This window comes from Mya arenaria, chromosome 14 (genome assembly GCF_026914265.1).
Source record: "Mya arenaria isolate MELC-2E11 chromosome 14, ASM2691426v1".
Taxonomy (NCBI): Eukaryota; Metazoa; Mollusca; class Bivalvia; order Myida; family Myidae; genus Mya; species Mya arenaria.
In genome coordinates, this window is record NC_069135.1 from 55,641,640 (window position 1) to 55,667,704 (window position 26,065).

The 26,065-nt window shown below is 34.1% G+C and overlaps 1 protein-coding gene across 1 annotated transcript; it reads left to right on the forward strand.

Moving 5' to 3' along the window:
- The first annotated feature begins 7,258 nt into the window (after positions 1–7,258).
- Positions 7,259–25,662, forward strand: LOC128216562 (uncharacterized). The gene is made up of 12 exons (XM_052923156.1): positions 7,259–7,378; positions 7,743–7,784; positions 8,132–8,254; positions 9,064–9,923; positions 10,386–10,591; positions 11,434–11,596; positions 12,021–12,071; positions 13,331–13,927; positions 18,223–18,435; positions 18,778–18,927; positions 19,501–19,604; positions 20,292–25,662. Exons 2-12 carry the CDS (start codon positions 7,759–7,761, stop codon positions 20,367–20,369), a joined length of 2,571 nt encoding a protein of 856 aa, XP_052779116.1. The 5' UTR covers positions 7,259–7,378; positions 7,743–7,758; the 3' UTR covers positions 20,370–25,662.
- Positions 25,663–26,065: the final 403 nt, after the last annotated feature.

Here is a 26,065-nt window from a genome sequence, read left to right on the forward strand (position 1 = left end):
TCCTTTTTTGTTTGAAGAAAATGTGTTGAGGTTTTGGCATAGCATAGTGTCATCATCATCATCACCATTGTTGTGTACAAATAAAACATTCAAAACAATGTATTAAAAACCAAACTGTCAAGCCAAGTACTCAAAGAGGCACAAGGATATTGCTAAAGAGACCGGTAATACAATTAGACAAATAAAATGTAAAGAAAGATCTATAATTCTGACACATGGTAATGCTTTAAATAGTCCTCTCATTGTGTGTTTATGGTTAAAGAGGAGACATACAGTATATTTTGTAATGAAGACTTAAATTTGTATGGCAACTTAAAGCCATATATGGGGATTAAGCGCCAGAAATATTGTGAAGTCTCCCTAAAGACTCAATGCACTTAAAAGGTCTTGCCAAAGAAATGAAAGTAAAAATGGGAGCAAAAACTAATTTATCATTAGTTTTACATTGGATTGCATACACATGGCTCTGTTATTACTTGACTAATATTAAAAATAAAATTAAGAGACATGTTGATCCAAACTGTAATTATTCTTGTTTGCATTTTATGGAGTTGGACATAAAAGAGTCATTTGGTGAAGAGTGATCTAAAGGCTAATTATTCAAAATAGGTTAAGTATTATTGTCTGGTATACATTGCTGAAAAGCTTAGTAACCTGGCTAAATATTTGTTTAAGGCTTTTATTTACAAAAAAATGAATCAGTTGAGTATCTTATCAGTTACTCTTTTGGTGTTGTTGTTTTTAATAAAAAATGACAATTTACTCAAAGTTATTGAGACTAATAATTATAGATTTAGACAAGTATAATGTGTAAGGACACTTCTAATGAGTGGGTTTTATCCACAGCCTAGGAGGTAAAGTGAAGCATGATCTGCCTTGAACAAATACAATTTTAAGACAAGATCTGTCAACTTAGTGCACCAGTCAATTGTAACCCCCCCCCTCCCACCCCAGGTCAGGGGGAATACTGGGGTTAACCAGGGGAAATGGGCCGTGTTTTTACCTATCAGGTGGCCCTGCAGTGGTGGTTGAATGCGTTGGTTTTATCTTCGCTTAAAATATAGAGGGGAATGGACCTTACCTAGAGTCCCTTGGGTGTGGGGGCATTTGGCAGAGATTTTGCCATTGGATCGTCCGCGCAGGGTGGGGATTTTAGCCGGGGTTGGCTGTACTGAAAGTCAAAGTCCCCACTATTCCCCAGATGGGGAGGCCGTGGTTACAATTGTCTGGTGCATATCCACATGAACGTTGTATTGGTACTCTAACAATTGAGCTTACTGCGTAGATAGTCACCGCCCCACCTCAACCCCACAGAACTGTTTACACAAAAAAAAACTGCAGCCCAAACCCAATAATGCTGAAGTAAAAGCATGCATAGATTTCAGCTGGTAAAGCTGACTGGGTGCCAAGCTCACACCCATCCTACCACAATCCACAAAAGTCTGCACAATGCAATCAATGATTTTACAGAATAGTAATGTTGTTTTAATGGCAAGACATGGTGTGAAAAAATAACACGGCAAAGTATGACTTAAAACTTACATTTCATAGGGTATTAACTGTTGAGAAAATGTTGACATTTAGTCCATGCATGCATTTAATCCGATGTAATGATTCATGCATGCCATGAACCGTATGATCATTTCAATGACTGTCAAGTACATTTTCTGCGGTTTTTCTGTGTGCTCACGATTTTTCTAGAGGAAATAGAGTGCTTCAACTATAAGGAAACATTTAAATATCCATAAAACGAACATTCTTTGAGGTTACAATAAATATTTTCTCTTAAACAAGCACATTTAATTTAACAAAATCCATTTCCTTGTTGTTACAATGGGCCTTCTTTACGCGGATTGAAAACAGTGTTAATCGCCGGCAGCCGCATCGCACTTTCGTATATCCTTACTACTATTTACGAGGTCTATCTCGAAGCTTGCCCGGAGATGGCCGAGTTGTTACGATTGAGGAATTGCCGGGTCCGAACAGTCGGTCCCGGTACAGCCGGGACGCAGGATCGTGGACCCAATTTTAATTTGGGATATGTTTTTGCGTTTTTAATGTTTGAACTTGTACAAACTATTTAAAATTGTGAATACCTTTAAATAAATATATGAATATCATTGAAATTATTTCAACTCATATATCAAAGATGCACTTATGAAAAAAATGCATTTTAAAGTTTTTCTCAATGCGCTCGTAACTTATTAAATGTTTAATTTCTATTTTGCATGATTTCCTTTTATTAAATTATGTTTTTAAACCTAGAAGAAATATGGAAAATATTAAGATTAAAACGACTCTGGACCTCTTACATCGAGTATAGTTGGACTGAAGGTACATATTCCGTCTGAAAACATCCTAATAATAAATCTTCTGATATTTTTAGAAAATGATTATTATATTCGGCATGAAAGAATGACCTTGTCTGCAAAAAAAAATGTCAAAAGGTCAATCTGTGAGACCCTAAGATCAGCCAAGTTAGTGTTTCTAGCTCATAAGAAGGTGAGACTATTCTTTATTTAAGATCAGATTCACTTGATGGATCTACTTAAGGGCCAATAGACTTGAGTTTTGATGCAAAGATAGTCCTGGATCGGAAAGGTAGATTTGAAATATATAATAACATGTACACAGCTATAATGTATATAGACATATAGACATTTTCATTATTTGGACAGGTTATTTGGTTAAACTTCAACTGTTCAGCAAAAAAATTAATGTACATGTTTGTTTAATGCAGACTTAACTATTGCACAGGGTACAGCAACTGTTGTAACATGGGTAACAAAAGTTTGAAAATATTTCTGCAATCTGTCATGTTTTATTTTTCTCTACAAATTGTTTTGCAAAAATGCAATTGTTTGATTTCCTTTCTGACGTGTTCTGTAAACTGACATTACAGTTTCCATGGCGAAGGAAAATGGATAGATTTCTTAATGTTTCTGTCCTAGTGCTATACCAGATGACAGGTTATTTAAAGCGCATAAGGCTTCCTCTTCACTAAAAGGGGCATTTAAAACAGCATCTTCATTGTCTTCTTTGGTATGGCCCACTGGGTCATCAATGATAGTGTCCTCATCATTTCACAGCAGCGCTGGGAAATGATTAAATCAGGTAACACATACCAACCACGGACTGTTTCAACTAATTTCAAAACTTCTTAAGATTTACATGGTTTTGCACGAGCTCAATTTCACGTGCTGTTTTCTAAAATGAGCATATGATTTGAACTCGCATATAGCTACTTTGTATCTAGACAGATCATTAGAATCATTACTGGAGCAAAAATAGAAGTCTTTATTTGTGTTTCTTTTTAGCATCGAATGTTTTATTACAGTATCCCTACATGGCGGCTGTGAATTAACAAAATTATTCAATATTCAGACCGCAGTTCAACCTCCAATGCACAGGTTTTATAAACATTTGTTAAAAGCTCCAAATCTTAGTTATAACTAGTCAGCATCCAATGTAATATATCATCGTACAAAATATTTAATTTTTTGAGTAAACAACGCAACATAAGACTGTTTCTTTTCAACGTTTCATTCAAACCTACTTGAATCTCCGCCTTACCCCTAACCCTCCCGTATCTAACTAAGGTTCCCGAATGTCCATCATTTAATGTTGGCACTTGTAAAAACGGAAACTTGAATGAACCGTTCGACGGAAAGCGATCAGATTCGTCAATAAAATGATAATAACAATAATCATAATCATAATTACTAAAATACCAAACTATTAACAAAATGTTATCTTATTGTATTTAGTTCAAAGCACACTGGATTTGAAACAATAAAACAATATATAATAATGATTTGGGGATAGCTCCAACTGAATTAGAGAAGTCTCTATAATTGATATGCACAATTCAATTGCAGAGGACTTTAATTAATTAGTTGATTTGGAAATATCTTTAATTGAATTGTAAAGCTCTCTTGACAAAGTAATTGGAGAGGTCTCTATAATTCAATTGTCAGATGCTATCATTAATTCAAATGAATGAAGAGGTCTCTAAGATAAGATGGAACCTGGTCAAATAGCCCCAAGTCAATTAGCCCCCATTTTGGTCAAATAGCCCCCACACTTTTGGTCAATTAGCCCCCACTGCGAAAATATTGGTCAAAACGCCTCCAATTTGGTCAAAACGCCCCCATTTTGGTCAAATAGCCCCCACTTCTTTTTAAATTTGAAGATATATTTGAAGGTGAGTTGTAATATTTTTAAGATATTTGAATGTAAGTTGAAATATTTTAAAGATATTTGAATGTATATTTGAAGGTAAGTGGTAATATTTTTAAGATATGTGTATATATGTCCGCCCGGTCTCAGAACAACGCTTGCAGTGTAACCAGAAGGCAGCGTACTTAGCTTGGTTTATTCTAATATTATATAGGTTATTTCTACATAATTTCTTAAAACTCTTTAAGAATTAAATATAATGCATCTTATCGAACAACAAAAAAGTGTGATTAGCTTAGTTCTGTTTATAATATAAGAGACTTAAGAAGTTTCAAGATATCGGCGCCTAGCAATCAAATTGAACACATTTATTCTTCATTTATTCTTTTAAGAAGGAGTTTTTTGTTTAGCTCATGAATTTCATTGTCTTTCCTTATTTTATTTTGATAAAAGAGATGCTGGCTGTCGTAAGCTCTTATTTCTGCAAGCAGCCGTTTTTCCTCTAGCGCAAACAGGCGTTCTTCTGACAGTCCTTTGCGCTTGCGGGAAGTTTTTTTACTTGATAAATGAAAAATATTATCTAAGAATTGTAATTCACATAATAATGTAAATAAAAAATATTTTGTCTTTATTATGTGTGTTGTAACCATTTAATTCAGCTTTTAAATGAAGAAAAACACATTGGTTAAACTGATATGAGCATTAGCATGAGATTTCAATAAATACCAAATGGTTTTATTAAATATATTTAAAAGTCTTATTAATACCAAAATACTTCTTTTTTACAAACAAACAATTTATTGTTGCATAACAAACAAAAGGTTTAAAAGGTATATTTTGTTACCTTTCTGGAAGTCTGTTTTTTCGACTGTACTTCCACTTGCACCGTCCATGACAATCTGATACCTGAAATATTTTTACAATTATTACAATTGCTAACATAAAAATAACAGATACACATACCCTCTTCAACACTTGCCACAGAATGACTCACTTTCAGTGAAACTCTGCTACTCTCCCAAAATGCAGTCAAACCAATTAAGCATGCACAGTTAACACAAGCCTACAAGCCCTGCACTGGTAAAATGTCTTTCGGACTTGCCCAAATTCTGAATTTTATATAGCAGGGTTTGTTCATAAATATGATTTCATGCAATAGTAAAAGAATCCGGGCTTGTTCATCCGAAAGTCTAATTTAAATGACTGAGCATGCATACAAGATATGATCAGAATCCTTTGTCTCTAAATTTACATTAATAAACATTTAAAGTATACTCAAGATTCAAATATAACTCACGTGTTACTTGGGGAATCATAGACAAAACTCTGCAGGGTCACAGGCTTGACTGGTACCAGGACAAGAAACTGGTGGCTGTGGTTGGTCAGGTGACGCAGTTTCATGTACAGCTGATACAGAGAATACTGCAAGAGAAATTTTGTGGGTGCTATACTTGGTCATTGTGTGAAAAAGTGGAATATTATGTTGTTCATTTGCTGCATTTATTATTTGTGTACACGTTGTCAGTGAAATATTTATAATTATCTTCAGAAGTAGGTACCAATACAACAATAGTACAAAATGGCTGATTGTACAGTATAAACAAGCATGCATTATAAGATGTAAAATCAATTTAATGTTGAAATCGATTGTAAATGTTAAAGCATGTTCTGCGTGGATAAGTGACAGCTGCATAATGACCTTATTACTATGTATTACCATATAATATACATTCTTCATCTATGTTAATGTATATTGTATTACATACAATGAGAATGCATAATTCATTTTACCATACATTGTAAATGTGTATTTAAAAGATGTGAATAATCTAAAAATTATTTCAAAATTTAAAAAAAAGTAAAATTATATATTCTTGTTGTTCCTTAATTTTGGAACGAGCCGATTTTTGCGAAAATGCATGGAAACCAGTTATATAAGAATGCTGACCAAAAAATAGATCGCAGATTTTTATATTCAAGTTCAAAAATTGATGTTTCAAGAATTTCGGTTTTAGCTATAAAATGTTAATTTTCAAACGGAAATATAAAAATCTGCAATCTGATCTTTTGTCAGCAACCTTTAATTTCACTGGTTTGCAGATATTTACGCAAAAGTTTGCTCTTTCCAAGACAAAAAATAAAAAGTTTTCAAAATGGTAAATCTGGGAGAGTGCAGCTTTAAAGTAACGGTTTAAGCCATAAAACATTATTTTTCGAACGGAAATATGAAAATCTGCGATATGATCTTTTTTAAGCAGTCTTATATCAGTAGTTTGCAGATATTTACGCAAAAATTTGCTCATTCCAAGACAAAAAAATAAATAGTTGTCAAAACGGTAAATCTGTGAGAGTGCAGTTTTTAGTTTGATGCTTAATCAATATTTAAATAAAGAAAAACACCAAAAACCAAAAAACTTATAACGTTGAAAGTTTAACATTTAAAATGTAGATTTGATGTTATAATATATTATTTATAAGATATATTTTAAACGTTTTTTTATTCTTACTTGGTAAAATTTTCAGATTTATTAATATACAAATAATGTTAATTGCACTTCATTTTGTAAAAATAAAGGTTAAAAAGTGTTTTGGAATAACATTAGTATGCATACATACATATACATTTTTTTTTTAAAGTGGGGGCGTTTTTGGGGGGCTATTTGACCAATTTTAAAATGTGAGTGGGGGCTATTTGACCAAAATGGGGGCTTTTTGGCTTGGGGGCTATTTGTTTTGGGGGCTATTTGACTAGGAAGCGATAAGATAATGCAGATAAGATCATCTTTATTTAACGTCGGTTACATTCAACATGGTAACACTAGCTACATGCCATTGTCTCGAATCGAGCTCTTCAATTTTTTGAGGTTATATAGGTCAAGCGTTCCATACCAGTACGCCAGTGGGTCAGTACATGTAGATGCAGATATTTTTTATCTCTAAAGTGTTGGTTTACATTCAAACTAGAGATATAAGTGGTTCATTATTTTTCCATCTCAAACTGCAAAAAAAACCACCGCAATGCATATTTAATGTAAATTATTTAGTTCCTACACCCTGACCGTTGTACAATAGGGCATTGCCTAAATTCAATATGGCGGAATGACATGTTTTTGTACACAAAAGAATCGTTGTTTTTGTGTACTGATGTCATAATTAAAAATAGTATTGCGATAGAAAAGTTCATAAAACATAAGTGAAGGTATTATAATGCTAGATATGTCTGATAAACTGTCATTTTCATCAATATAACGAATTGCGTATTATTCAATATTCGGACAATTAATTTCGGACAAAAACAATATTTTATCATAAAGAACGAAGCTTTAACTAGGCATTCTCAGACATATGAATGTAGGATATTTAAGATATAGCTAATCAAATAATGAATGATGTAAAAAAAAAGATGACAAGTAAATTATGTAGTGCAATAAAATTATATGCTGTTGTTTTTTACATGATGAAATGCAACCTCTTGAATCTTGTGAATAAGCGCTGAAAGTGTGCCTTACAAATTATTATTTGATAACATCATCATTATCAAAAGATCAACTTTTTGGTTTCAGGAAGCAACATTATACAATGAGCTCACCTGAGCACGCCATGCAGTAAGTAGAATGAGAGTTGCCACTCCCTACTATTAAAAGGAGAAATGATTTTTTTGGCATTAAAATCAATATTGTGCTTTTCATACATAATATATTGTATTTCTTTTATCCTTACAAGATTATTCAAAAATACTTAACTCACCCTTAAGACTAGAGCAGTAGAATGCTGCATAGGGGCAGAAATTTAAGCATTTGTGTATCAAAATGCATTAAATTTTGTTCAATCTTTAATCATATTGACTGTAGCGCATGTTGATTCACAGTCTTAGAGCCCTGGCACCATTCACAAATAGGCGAGAAAAAACATTATGTGCACATAGATAAGTTTTTGTTGTTGTTTTTTTCAGTTTGGGCACACCAGACGTGATCCCTATGTTGTTTGATGAAGCGCTACCACCTGGTTGGAAACGCCAGGTTGTCCAGCGAAAGGATGGAAAAACAGCCGGCAAATATGATGTTTACGTTCTCAGGTATTCCAAGTCATTGTCGATATCCAGTGCTTATTCTATAGCACCCATGGGTCGGACTATCAGACCCATTCCCAAAGCCAAATATGATATCATTTTTCCTTTGGACAAAAGAATCAGAATTTATAAAATTAATAGCCAACAATATCTTACATATCAGATACTCATTAAAAAACATTTATTTTTTAAGCACGCTTTGTACAACCGAGACTGGCACTGTTATGGAACCTGGAATTTAGTACATTCAAGGCAGACTGCGTCTGCTATGTACTTGAAACAGTGTGCGAAATTAACATTTTTACCTTGAGATTTCTGTAGCCCGAACCAGATCTCCATAGCCCTCCGGTTAACAGAAAAACACATCTTGACTACCTTATATGGTTAAAAACAAGGAATCATATGACAACTGTACAATATCTGAATTTATTTTGTATGAATGCAAGTATGGTGGTGGGGTGGTCCTGTGTTGCCAGGGCCTAAAAAACACATTTTATTTGAGTTATCCAACCCTACCAACGAAATAGGTGCTGACCCAACCGTTTTTATAGTCAGTTTGTAAAAAAAGTGTATGTTTTAATATGTGTTTTTAAACCATTAAAGCTTTATATAGAAGATTACTTTTACACCATTCTTCAATGCTGACAATAACGTTCTAGCATAAAGCTTAATAAAAAAATGAATTAAAAAAACTACCTACCCCACCTGTTTTTAAAAAGGAGTTAACCCTTACCAGTTACCAAATCTTTTTTTTTCTTTTGCCTTAGTATTTACTATTAGGCTTTTTAACCAATAAACGAAATTTCTATTTGCAGTCCCAGTGGGAAGAAATTTCGTTCCAATAAGGAGCTGGAGCGATTTGGTGAGGAAGAAGACTTAGGCTTCGATCCCACAGAGATTGACTTTACTGTACGGGGAAAGAAAAATAAATCGACACCAGTGGCCAGCAAGAGGCCTAAACCGTCATCCAAAGTACTGATATCGAATCCCTTCTCTTCAAAGTCCAAGAAAGATTTAAAACAATTAAAACAGTTCAAGAAGAGTCCTAATAAAACATTGTCACAAAAATTGGTGGTTAAAATGACTTTTGGGCCGGTGAAAACAAAAAATCGATCATTTGAAGAGGACATTGAAAAAATCAATGAAGCGAAAAGAACAATGGATGAGGAATTAGAAAATAATACATATATTCCGAGTGTCTCAAATCCAGATTTAGGTCAAAGTGGGTCTAACGAAACGACAGTGTCGAAGAAAAATAATAATAATAATAAAAAGAGGAAAAAGTCCACTGATAAAATAGTTTCAAAGAAGAAACAAAAAATAGGTGATTCAGAGAAAGAAAATAGTAATAAAATTAAAAAACAGATAAAAGATAGCAGAAAAAGTACTGATAGTGTTGAAAATGTACAGACTGGGAATGAGGCGGGTAAAAAGGTTCGCCGGAAGAGTAGTAAGGGTGAGAGAAGACAGAGTGCTGATTCAGGATATGCTCGTCATGGCGGAGATCGGGAGCTGATGGTTCTGGCGAATATTCGGGCATCATCGCGCAGTGAACGTTACCGACGAAGTCATAGCGCGAAGGTTGAAAGTGAGGAAGAGGGGCCAGCGGTTGAAGACGTTGTAGTGCCTGAGCGATATGACCCTAGCACGTACGCGGAAGATGATAACAGTCAGGGTGAGTAGGGTATTTTGTGGCCGTAATTCGGCCCCATTTCCCTCCTGAATAAGTATATATTTTTCCCATACCAAGGTAAAAAAAATCCCCTTTTAATTATTTTATTTTTATGTTTTGTGGTGTGTTGACCTCTACACATTTAGCAAATGTAGCAATCAATTGCTATTTCCAACTTTTTGCTCAAATGACTGATTTTTCTCCTATCAAAGCCGCAAACCATCCCCTTCAAATTGGAGAGAAAGACACCGGTGACAATTTCTATTACATGCATTTCAATTAATGTAATGCTGAAAAATAATGTGCATTGGAAACAAAAAAATATCTGTTATTGTTGAACAGTTCAACCTTAAATAGTCATAGATTTAATTTCACCAACAAAAAAACAACTCTGTGAAGTTCCAGTATGCCTTAATTCATTTGAAATGTATCTCATAATTATTTCTTTAATTAATTTCTTTTCAGATTCCCCGTGGGTAGATGATGCTGAAGAGGAGGAGAGTATCCTGAGCCCGCAGGTTTTCTCCGGCCTCGTTAAATACGCATTTATCCATTCATCAGCCATGAAATACAGTCCTGGGTCCCTTATCCTCACCCGGGCGGACGAAGGCTGGTTGCTGGAGCTGTTACTTGATAATGCCAAGTCTGAGGAACCTGTTGTGGCCATAGTGGTAGGTTCAGATCTCACAAGTAACAATGCAATAATATAACCTGGTATATATATGCAAAAACTTGGTTATAACTCAAAAACAGTATTTTAATGAATCTTGGTACACATGTTGCCATAGACAATGTGTACATGTATAACAAAAGGTTTTGATTATAATCAATTTATGCCTTTTGTTTGACTGAAAGTTAAGAGAGAGAAAAATACCATACCTAGCCAAGTGTCCTATCCAGATTTCTGTTGCTATCTTCTCCTAAAAACATTGTAAAAACTTTCATCTAATTCTTATCCTTATTCTTGGACATGCCTCATTGATTCTGTTGAATCAATTTAACAGTCCAATCAAAACACTCCGATTCTACTGTTAAGTTTAAAGATGCACGCTTAATCCCAAATAAGTTTTTACCACAATTAACACAGTTGTTTTAATATACCAAAAAGGATGAATAAATGTAGAAATCAATGTTTTTTATAAAAAATTACCAAGTTTAATTTGAAAGAAAGGTGTAGAAAACTACCTTCTGAGATGGAAGTAGATCGCAGTAAATATTTTATCACTAACCAATCCTTTAATATTTCTGCATATTTAGCTCTTAAATAAACTGTTACAAACGTGTTATCAGTAATTAATATTTTCCATAAATGAATTATTTAGGAAGTAGTTAAAGGTTTATCACTAAAAATGTATGTTTGTTATACATGTGTATGTATTGATTTTGAATAAGAGTGTCGCTTTAAGCTAAATCTAAGTTGGTTATTGAATATGTATCTTGAGATCTGACTTAATCTACCAATGCTGTGAAAGCCCCATTAGTCACATATGAAAATTAAGGTTTTTTTCTTCAGCTAAATGGGCGGTCAATCGAAAAGGTGGAGATTGGTGAGCGATTCTCACTGGACATCTTTTCAGCAGAGTGTGGCTATGTGTCAGTACAATTGAAACCAGATTCCGAGACAGCCATCCGCCTACTGGAGTTACGTATGATTATGGATGAAGCGTCCAGTATAGGTATGTTGTATAATCTTGTCCACTGTGTAATCAGGAATGATTAATATAATGTTGTAATAACTTGTTTCAGAATCATGAAATATATAAGTATTGAAAACAAATACATGTATCAATTTTATGCTTGGATGACCTTGACTGACTTTTTTACTTAAATTAACTTTCTTATTTTTACCATTTGTTCAGTTTTGTAAACAAATATCAATGTTGTGCTCTGGTAACCTTGAATGTCAGCAGTCTTATATCACTGTTTTCCAGACATTTACGCAAAAATGGGCTCATTCTAAGACAAAAAAATAAAAAAAAGTTGACAAAATGGTCCATCTGTGAGAGTGCAGCTTTAATCAATCTTGAATAGCATACATTCATTGTATTTTCTTTGATTCTTGCTTGAAACATATACCAATACATGTTGATTTTGTTTTAGGTAAAGATGAAGAGGATAATAGTCATGAGGACAGTTCACTAAACATCACAGGTACAACCAATAAAGACCATTCATGCAAAGCATCAAAGGGCGCAATGTATTAGTTTGTAATGCTGACTTCTAAATTTGTATGGGAATGAATGATAGACGAAATATATTAATACAGTTTGTGTTTTAGCTCACCTTAGCATAAAGTGCTGAAGGTGAGCTATTGTGATTGATATATGTCTGGCGTCAACTATTGCTTTAAACTATATCTCCACCTTAACCCATTGGACAATTTTGATGAAACTTCACAGGGATATTCCTTGGATGGTGCCCATTGGAAATTGTTCAAAAAAAATAATTCCATGCAGACACGGGTTACCATGGCAACCAGAAGGAACACTTCTTCTTGACAAAAACCATATAGCCTAGAGCTTAGATATCTGGTGTGCAACATTGTCTAGTGATCCTCTACCAAGATTGTTCAAATGAAGCCCCTGGGGTCAAAATTGACCACATCCTGGGCTTCACCTGTGTAACATTGAGTTATAAAGGGAAAAAGTTTGAGTCTTCTTTTCTGAAACCAAGCTAAGACATTTGATGTATAACTTTGTCTGGTGGTCCTCTACCACACCCTGGAGGTCACCTGTGTTATAAAATGTTATAAAGGAAAAAACCAAGCTAAGATATTTGGTGTGTAACATAGTCTAGTGGTAACAAAGGTTTAAAACTTTCACTCAGATGTGTCATTATGTCCTTCTTGTTTAATACTATTTTATTTGTTCAATTGAACATCTCATGCCTGCTCTTGACCAGTCAATATGTACATTTAGGGCTGAAGCAATACGCCAAAGAGTATCGCGATATATAATGTATATAAAAGAGGTTCTCTTTATTGAAGTTTCTAGTTAGCATAACCAACAAAATCTTTTAAGATTTTAGTATAAGATAGCATATAAACATATCCATAACAAGTAACATATTATATATAAACAAGAAAAAATGTAAAATTGTAAATGACCACCACCCCTTACATGACTACTGTAAATTGAGGAAGAGACAAAAACCTTTGATATGCATAGATGTGAACCCTTTCTACTCTTTCATGTCTATGCAATCCCCAAATTTCTGATCCGTACAATAAGACTGGTACAACTTGCAACTGTTGATGGTAGAACTATATTGTGTACAAGGTATCTTGGGACAATATCTTGAAACAAGAAAACAGCACTGCCTTGGATTAAACTGCTATGACAGGCAATTGGTAATATAATAAATCTCACTTCATTGAATTGAAATTACCTAGTAATTGTTGTCTGCTTCAGGTCCAACAATGGGACAGGAGGGAGCAGGCAACAGTATTCAAAAAGTAGTCGTTTTGGAGAACAAGAATGGCTCCGCCTCCATGTTGGACCCGGCGCGCCTCAGTGCGATGGCCCGAATGGGGGAAGATTTAGTTGGTGACGACCCCATGGGATACAGCTCTCCACTGTCTGAGTCTACCATCGGGGAAAACAAAGTCCTGCATGTTCCGGGGGATTCCCATTTCGTCCTAACTTCAGACGAAGAAAGAGTGTTTAATGTTACAGACCCAATAACTGTTCAAGACGCTTACCTTGCAAGTGTAAAAATGGGTCACTTTAATGGAATGGACGAGCACACATATTCAGTGGTTCCATGTGGTCGGACAGGTCAGTTAACGCCCGAATCGAGCCGTAGGAAAGGTGGGCAGGCCAGTCCGCGCGTGACGAGTGCTGAGACCTCTCCATTCGTGAGAAGAAGTATTTCAACTGAGCTGGGTTCGCCAACAAGAGGAGGCTCGTTGGAGGCTGCACAGTCCGTATCTTCTCCACGTCTCTCCCTCCGCAGTGACAACAGCTTTGATGAAGATTTTGGCGTAACACATGGCTCAGATAATGAAGGTTGGATATTATTATTTTGCCAGTTAATGAAATTGGACATTTTCAAAAGAATTCTCTGAAATATCAACTGATAGACTTGTAGGTCCGTGTAAAACTGTGTTAATAGGCCTAAAAAATACATTTGGTTCAGGTTACCCGACCCTACCTGCCGGGTTTTTTTGTTTTGTTTTTTTATGTGTGTGTTTTAATATGTAGTCGTAAACCTATGGTCATCAAATTTTACATGGAGGCTGGGCCTGGCCAGTAGATGGCCCCTTTTGATTTTAGGGGTCATCAGGTCAAAGATCAATGTCACAGTGACCTTGAATGCGAAAAGGTTGTCCTAATGATAACTTGCAATGCTTCATGTTCCATGGCCATCAAACTTGGAGGTTTGGTCTGACCGGTAGATGACCCCTATTGATTTTAGGGGCCATCGGTTCAAGGGTCAAGGTTACAGTGACCTTGAACACAAAAAGCTTGTCTGTGTGATAACTTTATAATGTCTGCACCCATGGCCCTCAAACTTGACATTTAGGTTGGGGATGTGGAATGGATTTTTAGGTCATAGAGTCAAAGGTCAAGGTCACAACTCATATAGGTCATTACAGGTCATTAAAATATACGTCATATTTACTTATTCCCTGCTGCTAAGAGGATACATGTTTATCTGCAAATATCAGTCATCATTTGAACATGATTAAAGACTGTACCTATTATCTTGAACTCTTTAAATGGTCATAATTTTAAAACTGCCTCAATAGCATCCAATGTCAATGACAAATCAGCTGTCTTTTCGGTCCATGCATATTTCACCCCATTGTCCAAATTCCTGACAACATGGTGCTCAGGGGGAGCATAATGTTTGACAAACATCTCTTTTTTACATAGCTTAAGTTTCTACACAATAGTCATATTACCATGATGTCATTTAATAGTGCTGTAACGAGTACCCGACAAAGCAAAATGTTCGACACAAAACTAGCCAGTGCTGAGATCGCTGGATCGCGATTCAAGTGCAAAATTTAATAAAAGAATAGAACAAAATGATTTAATTCAATTCCAGCAAATATTGTGGTTGTTTTAAAAAAATATAATGCATTGTTTATCCGAAATACGTTGCACTGACGCAACTGGAAGTTAATTCATACAGAGCTAGCATTCAAATCAGTGTGTGGTGTTCGAATGAAGAATGCTTGTTGTCAAGGTTTTAAGGGAATATAATGTTATAAAAAGAATACAAATATAGAAATAAGAAAAAAAAGTCAAAGGGCATTAAAGAAATTATAGAGAGAAGATCTACAATAATAAAATAAAATGCGAAACTTATGTACAGCTATCATTTATTTTCGTCTTCAATTCAATGTCAACATGGAATCCCCGTCAACAAAATCATCAAATTCAGCGCTACCGTAAATGACTGGTTATAAGACGGTAGGGGTTATTAGACGCAGGGAAAAAATTCTGTGAAAAGTCGGAGAAAAAAACTTTTAATCTATGTTTTTGGTTAAAAGACGCATAGAAAATATGTCAAAAACGTCTGTCAATTTCGGCCACCATGTTTGTTGACAGTGACGAAAAATATTTTTTCGTGAAAATGGCGATGGTTATCTTTAAAACCATACAATGAAAATGCAAAATGTGTTTCATTTTAATTCGTTTTATGTTAGGAAAGGCACTTAACCCTTTAGCACATAGACAAGTGGCCAGATTACACCTCCCAGTCAATAGCCATCTTACTGATAAGCAGTCCTTATCTGCATAGGTACTTTTCTGGATATTTGAAAATGAGAAAATGAATACAGCAGTATGACCTTAAAATCAATGTTACTCCAAATAATTGTGTCCAAATCTTTTTTATGTGAATTCATTTTTTATAGATAATTAAATTATCTAATAAATGGTGTCAATGATGAAATATTAAATTATTTTATTTCAGCTGTGAATGTATTTTCAAGATGGATTTGTAACATTCCTTTGAAATGTCATAATTGCATTAAATCAAAGGGTAATAAAATGCTGGGATCGATCTAATTTTTATTACCCCTATCATAAAAAAGACCCATCTGGATTAAAAAGCCGACAATTTATGTTCTTGTGTATTAATACACAGAAATATGTCGGGAATATCCGGTGTCATCCAGCTGAGAGATCCAGTCCAAGGTGTCTGTTTAACTTTATTACCCCCTCATAAAATTGTTTACAAAAAAAGAAAGCCGATAAATGATTTTCCGGTATGAATAAAAAGATCTAGATCAAACAAAACGCTTGCACATGACCTATTTTACAGCCAAAACTATGATGGACATTATATAAGCTTCACAGAAATTTTACCCATCATTTTCTCATTTACTAATTGTTTCTTTTGTTTGTAAACAAAATATTACCTTTAAGTAAATATAATCTCAATTGATTTTAATGGTAAACTGAACTGACGTAATATATTTAATGATTTACGCATCAATGAATTTGGGGGAAATTCCATACAGTACTTAGCTCGTGGTCTTATTACGTCACAATGGGATATCACACCTGCGATTGGGAGTATAAACACCTTCTCAATTTAGCAGACGATATTTTCAAGGGAAAATCAATACACAAAAGGTTAAACTTTAATTTTATAAACATCCGGGATATTGTTTACAAAAAGAAAGATGCAAAATTGAAATATTGAAATGACCCTATTGAAATACGCGGGCCATGCGTTTACATCCAGTAATGGATACGGTCGGCCAAATGCGTATACATCTGGTAATGAGCTATGTCGGCCTATCTCGTATACATGCGCTAAAGGGTTAAAAGAACTGATTGTGACCATTTGTTTCTGGATAGCACTGAAAGGTGCCTTTTATGAAAATATGTAAGATTTCTTTTCGACAGTATATTGTAAACGATATGAAGTTAAGTTATGCATACTGTAAACCTTATATTGTGCTGGTTTGTTCTCAAAATGTCAACACCTACAGAAAAGAATAAAGTTTGCGTAAATGTGTGAAAAAAACAAGACCATTGTCGCATCAATTTGTAGTATTGGTATGTTAAACAGAACAAAAGGCAATGCGAGTTTTTCACACGTTATCGTACAGCTGACACAAAATATTTTGACATTGCCCAACTTTGCTTTCTTATATGCAAGTTTAATTATTGTTCCATTCAATTTATTATTAAAAATAATATTGAATAACTTTAGTCGAAAAATATTTAATCGAAAAATATTTTTGTTAAAATTATAAACGTCTTACGATATACCGTTTACCGATCTTCAACTGCCGTTTTAACCAGTATATAATCGATCAATATGACGCAAGTAACATCCCTTTCTACATAAATCTAAACAAACTCTCGACTTGAAATCGACCTCAGAAAAAAAGTTCAAAAAATTGTTACTTGGTATTATACGCAGGCATTTTTTTGCATCGGAATCTGAGGGGAAAAAGCGCGTCTAATACCCAGTCATTTACGGTATATAGAAATGACCAAGCATCCTATTCTTCTAAAATCTGGAAATATTATGGGTTTGATGTAAAGGATGACAAAAAAAAATTGAAAACTTAACAAAAATGGAGCTTTTGTTATACTTCTATTATTCATTTACTTTCAAAATACGTATTGCTTTATAACCAAGTGAATCATGAATCGATTCGTGGATCACAAGTCAAAGATCGGGATTAGAATCGGATCGCCTTTTGTCCGGCGATACACAGCCATATCATTCAAACAGTTTAACAAATCAGGTGTTCCTGATATCAGGATTGAAGGCTTTTAACTTCAGGATTAGGCCTAAAAAAAAAAAATTGTTTGGTTAGGGTTACATCCTTAAAAAAAATAGGTAGGGTAGGTAGGCTTTTTATTTTTATTATTTTTTTTTTTTTATTAGGTTTTATATAAGAAAATAATTTTCATCATTGGAGAATGGTGTTAAAGCTATCTTCTGTATAAGCATTTAAGGTTTAAACTTAATATTAAAAAGCAATTTAAAAAAAAACGAGATATTTTTTTTTTTTTTTTCAAATTGACTATAAAAACGGTAGGGTCGGCGCCTATTCCGTAGGTAGGGTCGGGTAACCTTTTAGGCCTTATTGTACATTTGTAAAGATTGTATTTTTTGCTGGGACATGAGCATCAGAAACAGTAGGAAGTGTGTTGAAATGAATATAAATGACTTTGGAAACAATTTCAAAAGGGTCTAAGACCGTTAACCCTGCTTTCGGCATAAATCCCTCCCACTCAAACAGATACCCTGTTATTTTTTGGGAGTGATATTATCAGTTGTTAAATTAGTTGTTTTATCCTTTGCCACCTTTTCTCTTTCCCAGAAATGTATGAGGGGGACAGCCCGCCATCTTCGCCGGCGGACTCGGGTGTGGAGAGTCAGTACTTCCTCTCCGGGTTGTTTCTGCCCCAGCCCCAGCTGCACCGGGACATGCTCTGGGCCCCGCCCAAGTCCCCTTACAACCTGGTACAAGAGAGCCTTTTTCATGATCCCTGGAAACTACTCATAGCGACTATATTCCTGAACAGGACTACAGGTAAACAGCATTATGAGGCTCGATTAATATGTAGTGTTACTTAAGAGCCCTGCCCAAGTCCCCGTACCACCTCATTCATGTTAGCCTCTTCCATGACCCCTGGATATGACTCATTGCTATTCCATAGAATTACTAAGGGTTGTTTTAATAAAAGATTTTAGTTGATTTAAGTCGTAAGAGAAACCCAAGGCATTTTCATATTGTTGTGTCAACTGTGACAGCAGGAGTGTGCTAAAGCCTTAACCTTGGTCTCTTTAAATACACTGTAAAAAATGAATTGCAGATAATACAGCCATCTGAAAATATGTAATGATCATACATGTACCTTTATTTTCTATGCAGGTAACGCAGCCATTCCACTGTTGTGGCGATTCTTCAACAAATGGCCCAATCCGGACGTGGCACGTAAAGGGGACGAGGAAGCTATTGCAAAGCTCCTGCAGCCTCTTGGGCTGCACGAGAGGCGTGCACACACCATCAAGCGATTCTCATGTATGTCGTTATTTAAATATTTATTTTTTATTTTAGTTTTTCGTTGTACCGGTATGTTTTGATGGATAAATTAAATACTGTAAAATATCAAAAATATTCTACAGAAGCTAACACTCAATGGAGGATCCAGTCATTGAAATTAGTACTTTGGATGGACAAGCACAAATTCTTATACTAGTGCTTGGCATCAGAAAAATGAACAAGCACTGCTATATAAAACCCAGAATTCAAGAGAGCCCAGAGAGCATTATACGAGTGTAAGTTTTGTGGGCTTATGTGAATTTCAACCACTGAGAGTCCTTAAATAACAGCAATGAGCTCACATGTAACTGTAGAGACTCTATTTATACTGTTTTTCTACAACATTTCATTCCATTTTTAGACAATACAACCACAAAGTGATAATCGGATTCGATACTAGTAATTTGATTGTCTAAGACCTCAATCATAATATTTTGATTTTAAACAAAATGTGATCACATGGTCTGGCTACTCAAACCAGAATTATTTTTGGGGGGTGCTATGGGAAGATACTTGTACTTGAAATTAACATGCATTACTTTCTCATTACAGATGAGTATCTTACTAAAAACTGGAAGTACCCTATAGAGTTATATGGCATTGGCAAATATGGAAATGATTCCTTCAGAATTTTCTGCAAAAACGAATGGAAGCAGGTATGCACTATATTTCCATCATTGTCTCATACCCCCAATACACTACTTTCCAATGCTTTGTTGTGAAATGTTGGCGATTTGGCAGGGAAATTTGGTATTCATGATTACTTACATTGACATTTGTCCAATACCTCTGTTACACAGCTGGACTATGCTTCATTGTGTACAGTTTTTACCAATGGCTGGGAATAACTCATAATCATAAATAATTAATAAGGCAGTTTCATTGGTCCCACAAGTTACCAGATCTAGGCTTTCCCGTAGAAATATATTCTGGCGAAAGCCAGAATTAAACTGGGTCCGCCTTTTTAGTACAATTATTCTTGATAGTAGTCAAAACCACCTGACCATTGAGGTTGCTGACATTATAGGGTTATTATGGTAAATATTATTTAACTGTAACATGCAAATTCATTGGAAAAGAGTTGTCTCCCCTGCCTCATGCATATTTATTTAAAGGAGATTTTGTCAGTCATTTGTCAAACGATATTTATGAAGTTTCGCAGACATTTTAAATCTAATATCAGATTTGATGGTTGATTAAGTAAAACTGTTGACTGCTTCAGTCTTAACAATTACATGTAAACTGTTGACTGCTACAGTACATGTGGTGTTTATGTATATATATAAACTGTTGGTAGCTAAAATGATGTTTAAATGTACATTGTAACCTGTTGACTGCTGCAGGTGAGACCAGAAGACCACAAATTGAACCTGTATCACAGCTGGCTGACTGACAATGCTGAGGCTCTTGGACTCTGCTGAAGAGATTGAACACTTTGTACACGGAATTTGCAAACTTTGAAGCAGAGAGAATGCTCTTACTAGACTTCATGCATATTTTGAAGTGTCAAGCGTGGAAGAACCTGGTTTGATAATACGCAGTATGCTGTCATCGAAAGTAGACTTTTAGATGAAAAGCATGATTTTTTAACATTACTGTTTAGCTGTAGAAAATAAAATATGAATTTTGAATAAGCCTGGAAAAAAGGCTACTTACTTGTGTGGAGGTTGCAGGCTTATTTATAGTAACTTTTACCACTGTGTATGTTTTTTCCAAATTGGAAAAATAGACGCAACCCTTGCTTGGGTTATGGCGAAGAAATCATATCTTATATCCATACATGCCATAACATAACTGGCTGGATGGGGGGGGGGATCCCCCTGAATTTCGCTTAATACTCCTCTCTCCTTTGTCCTTGTAGGTTCGTTCATAGAGTCGGGCATATTTAAGATTTACCTTGACAAACAGTAAACACCAAATCGGTGTCCTTAAAAATAGGATGGGCGTGTTTTGCGTCATGTGGCTCTCTCGTTTTATGTGTATGAATGTAATTCGCGGGAAATGCAGAATATCCCCCTAGTTTAGGGCAAAATTCCCTGGTTTTCAGAGGAAATTCCCTGTGGGAAGCTGTATAGAAATATGGCATGTATGCATATATGTGTACTGTTTGTGGTTGTAAATAGAGAAAGCAGTTATTGCAAACACATGTATATTTAATTGTAACAGAATTCCCAAATGTTAAATAATTTTTTAAAAGGTTTTTGTTAGATTATTTATAAACGTCCAGTTTGGTGCATTTATTTATTTAGAGTCTAGACTAATAAGCTATATTCACTAGTTACTAAGGCCTAAAAAGAAAAAAATGCATTTGGTTCGGGGTTACCCGACCCTACCCACGAAATAGGCGCCAACACTACCGTTTTTATAGTCAGTTTGAAAAAAAAAATGAAAAACTATTTTTTTTTTCTGTTAATATGTAGTTTAAAACCTTGAATGATTTATACAGAAGATTACTTTAACACTATTCTCCAATTATGAAATTGACATTCTCATATAAAGCCCAATAAAAAAATTAATTAAAAAAAGGATGTAACCCTAACCAAACCATTTTAATTTTTTTAGGCTTAATTGTTCAATTTCAATATCGCATTGTAATAAAGTTGGATTGAATTTATACTAAAATCTCGATGTCCAGGTAACTGGTTATAATAGAAATGTAAATATATTTTATCCTAGATGTTTTATGAACAGTGTTTATACACCCAAAAGGTCCATTACAAAATGTTTAAGTCAAATAAGACCCATTATTTTAAGCTGAAAAATGTACAAAGCCGAAGACGTACTGTAAATAGCACATATGTATTTATAAATTTTATGTCTTTTTTGGTTTAAAAAAAAATACATGATTCATGCACATATTCTGTACAGTATATGATTTAAGATTTTGTTTCTTTCATGTAAGGCCCTGCAAATTTGGTTTTATGTTAAGTGTTGTCAGCCAAGTAGATTTTAAGTCTTAAAAGTAGAAGTAAAAAAAATCTAAATTAAGCAAAAAAAATAAGGTTATAAACCATATTAATTCAATTAGTAAACGTCACTTGTGCTCAAAAAGACCCATTCAGGGGCATTTTTCTGTGAGAGTTTTCATGCAATGTAACTTTATTTTATGACGACACCTTGAAATCATCTGTTTAAACATTTATTTGATCACTTCTGCGTTATTTGCTATGAAGGGAATTTGCGCGTACATTTGTAGCAAAGAAAATAAGATTTGTGGGTTTTCTATGATGTGTTGTGTTTCTCCTGCAGGCTAGGTACGTTTTGGAATTTTGAACATGATGCTAAACATAGAATCAATTTTGTAAGTTACAATTGGTTTAATGTAAAATATTATTTCAGGGTAAGCCATCCATCATTAATACAAAAAAATGCTACTGGTAATGTTTCATTTTAAAGTTAAAAAATGTTAAGTTTGAATATATATAAAAAAAAAATACGTTTTCACCGAGAGGTTTTGAATTATTTTTTTTATATAGACATAATGTTATCTAGGAAGCAAATTAATAAAATTACTATACAATCATGATTTTTTTTTTACCTCCCCTTTATAAGCATGACATTTTATTGAATTACCTCCCTTTAGTTTTTATATCATAATAGTAGCGTCATTATGGTGTTATTAAAAAATGTAATCCATATAAAATAGTAAAATGGTTAATCAATATAAATTAAGCATAGAAATATTCTGGAATTAAACCCTTTGCATGCTGGGTAAATTGTCGTCTGCTCAAAAATGTGGTCTGGTTTATTCTAAATTTCTTTCAATTTACTTAAAACTTTGGGGATATATTGACTGAGTAGCAAACAGCTTGGAACCTGACCAGGCGCCGAGTTACTCGGCGTCTGGTCTGGTTCCAAGTTGTTTGCAAAGCCTTTAAAATCGCCATCAGCAGCTTAAGGGTTAATATGTAAAATCAGTAAACACATCTTTGCATCCAAATGATGGATGGCTTACCTTAATAAGTGTGTTACTGAGTTACTGAAGTAAAATCAGTTATTTCTTTTATTTTAAATATATATTCCTTTATGATTTATGAGATGTACATTGCACAGTTTGTAAGATATTGGACTAGTTGACCTAGAGAACATTTGTAGATGTTTGGTATTTTATTTGCTATTTGTTATATCATATATAGCATTAAGCATTATTATTTTATTTGGCTGTACATACATAAAGAGACATTGAACTTATCGTTGTCAACCACGGTACTTAGTTCCGATATGCTTCATAAATACCGTGGGACAATTGACTGACAAAATCTCGATTTAATGAATATGCATGAGGCAGGGGAGATAACTCCTCTCCCAATGAATTTGCATGTTACAATTAGATATTTTTTAATAACCCTTGAATGTCAGTTGCCTCTATGTTCGAGTAGCCTTGACTGCTGTCTAATATGATTGTACTGAAAAGGCGGAACCCAGTCAAAGCATCTGGAATCTTGCGGAACCAATGAAACTGCCTTATTGATTATTCATGATTACGAGATTTTCGTAGCCAAGTCGCCCACGGTACACAAAGAAGCATAGCATAGTACTGTATTGAGGGTATCCGACAGTGCATGGAATATGATATCATTATATATTATTTGATGTTTCTGGTGAATTATTATTACTTTTTATTTTATGTATTTGGCCTGATTTCGCAAAAGTATCTTACTTCAGTATCAGGCATATTTCATAAACCTTATTTAATAAAACAAATATTTTTTTGTGATTATCTTAAAACTTTAAAAATATTGTTAATTATAAGGTTTCAAAAATCTCCGACAGGAGAGAAATACACAATTTATCTTTATGACAAACAACGATGAACAATATCTTTATTACCATTTTCACGAAAAAAAAAAAATTGTCACTGTCAACAAACATGGTGGCTGAAAATGCCGGACGATTTTGACATTTTTTCTATGCGTCTTTTAACCAAAAACATAGATTAAAAGTTTTTTCCTCGGATTTTTCACAGATTTATTTCCCTGCGTCTAATACCCCCTATCGTCTTATACCCAGTCATTTACGGTAATTATTTAGTAAAATCCAGATTTTGTATGAAATTTACCTAAATTAAATAAGCTACTTATCCTTGGTACACTTAAGAACTTTCTAGAAATTGGGGCCGGGGCCGGGGTCATATATATGTTTCAGGCCTACTAGAAACTATTATGTTTTTGTAAGTTTATCATTTATGTACTATTTTATTTGTTTCAATGCAAAAACAGGGCATGGGAGTGGGGGAGATTATATGGATAGACTAAAGTGACATGTTTGGGCATTAGCTTACTTTTTTTAACATTTTCTATTTTTGCTAAAAAAAATCTTTGATTGTATCATATTAAAAAACTGTAACAATGAAAACAATGCTTATATGTGTATTTCATGGTTGTCTGTGGTTCATTGATAAATATAGATGAATAATAACTCACCGATTGACAGATTTTATAAAAATTGAAATTTCACTGTATCGGCCATTTTTGCCTGTTTCAATGTAAAAATATATAAGTTAGCGCACACAGTGCAGAGGAAAAAAATCATTTACTAGAATTTGAAGCCATTTTCCATTTAAATATGAACTAAGAACTAAATTTTATGAATTATTGGCATGAAATATAATGAAAAATACCGGTAGTTTGTTTTTTTCAGTGTGAGATTGTAATTCACGTCACCTCATGAACTGTCAGATCACCAAAAGTTAATAATTCACTTTGGGCTAAGTCATTTATGAAATACAGCTTTTGTTTCTCACTCAGTGAAATATATTACGATCTTACACTCAGTGAAATATATTACGATCTTACACTCAGTGAAATATATTACGATCTTACACTCAGTGAAATATATTACGATCTTACACTCAGTGAAATATATTACGATCTTACACTGAAACAAACAATTACTCTCTACTCAGTTTATAATACAAAATATTTTGATGTTAAAATGTTTTCTATGCAAAGTTTCGTTAATAAGCTGTGATTCGTTAACCTTTTGTCTGAAGCACCAAAAACATATGTTACTGTTAATATTTTTGTTACAGCTGATATTTTTGTTACGACCTGTGGCCAAATATGTATGCCTGTTAATTGTTGTCAATCAGTTGATATTTCTTTAGAATAAAGCCTTCATTTCCTGATGATAAAATTGGCAATCGACCAATATAAATCTGTGAATCGGGCCACAATAAATCAATACTTTTGATAACGGTTACCTGACCGACTAAAAAAATTCTGCGAACGCGAAACTTTTCCCGTGGTAATTTTGTTGTTCGTTATAGAATTGATTTGATATTTCTTAGAATAAAACCCTAATTTCCAAACAATAATATTTGCATTGTCCTCCGTCAAATACAAATATTAATCATTTTACCAGGCCCCAAGAAACAAATAGTCTGTTTGATGTTACCTGACCACTTGACAAAAATATCTACGGTATGATCCCAAAAGTTTTATTAACATCTGGAAACATTTTTTTCAATTTATGTCTCTTTTCTGCTCATAGAGCTATTATTGCTGTAAAGTTGTGTCCTGCTTAAGTTATTATGTCATATGAATATTATAGATCATGCTGTAACTATGGCATCGTTTGTTACCCATTTTATCGTATAATTTATATCTGTTTGATGTTTCTGTGTGTGTACAGTCTGATTTTTACTATAATGTATGATAAGAGAAAGTGCGTTTGTATGTTATTGGACAGCGGACAATAAAACTACATCCTAAACCATTGTTGTTGTTGTTTTTGTTGTTGTTGCTGTTGCTGCTGTTGTTGCTGCTGCTGCTGCTACTGAGTTTATAAAGGCCTGACCTCGTCACATCTCTTAGTGTGACTTAAACACAATTTTGAAGCCAAGGGGGGATCTTATCCCCAACAGTTGATGGGATATTCGCCAAGGAGTAATTTTGTTCCCAATATACCCCAAGACCTAGATGAATGACATCTTAAATGGTCCCACAGCTCTTACTTTGAGATATGGCCCCAATTTCTCGAAACTTCTTAAGTCCCTTATAATAGGATTAAGCTAATCTCACTATTTTTGTTGGTCTATAAAATCTGTTATATTTACTTCTTCAAGAAATTTTAGAAATTATGTAGGAATAATCTGTATGATTACCAGAATAAATCA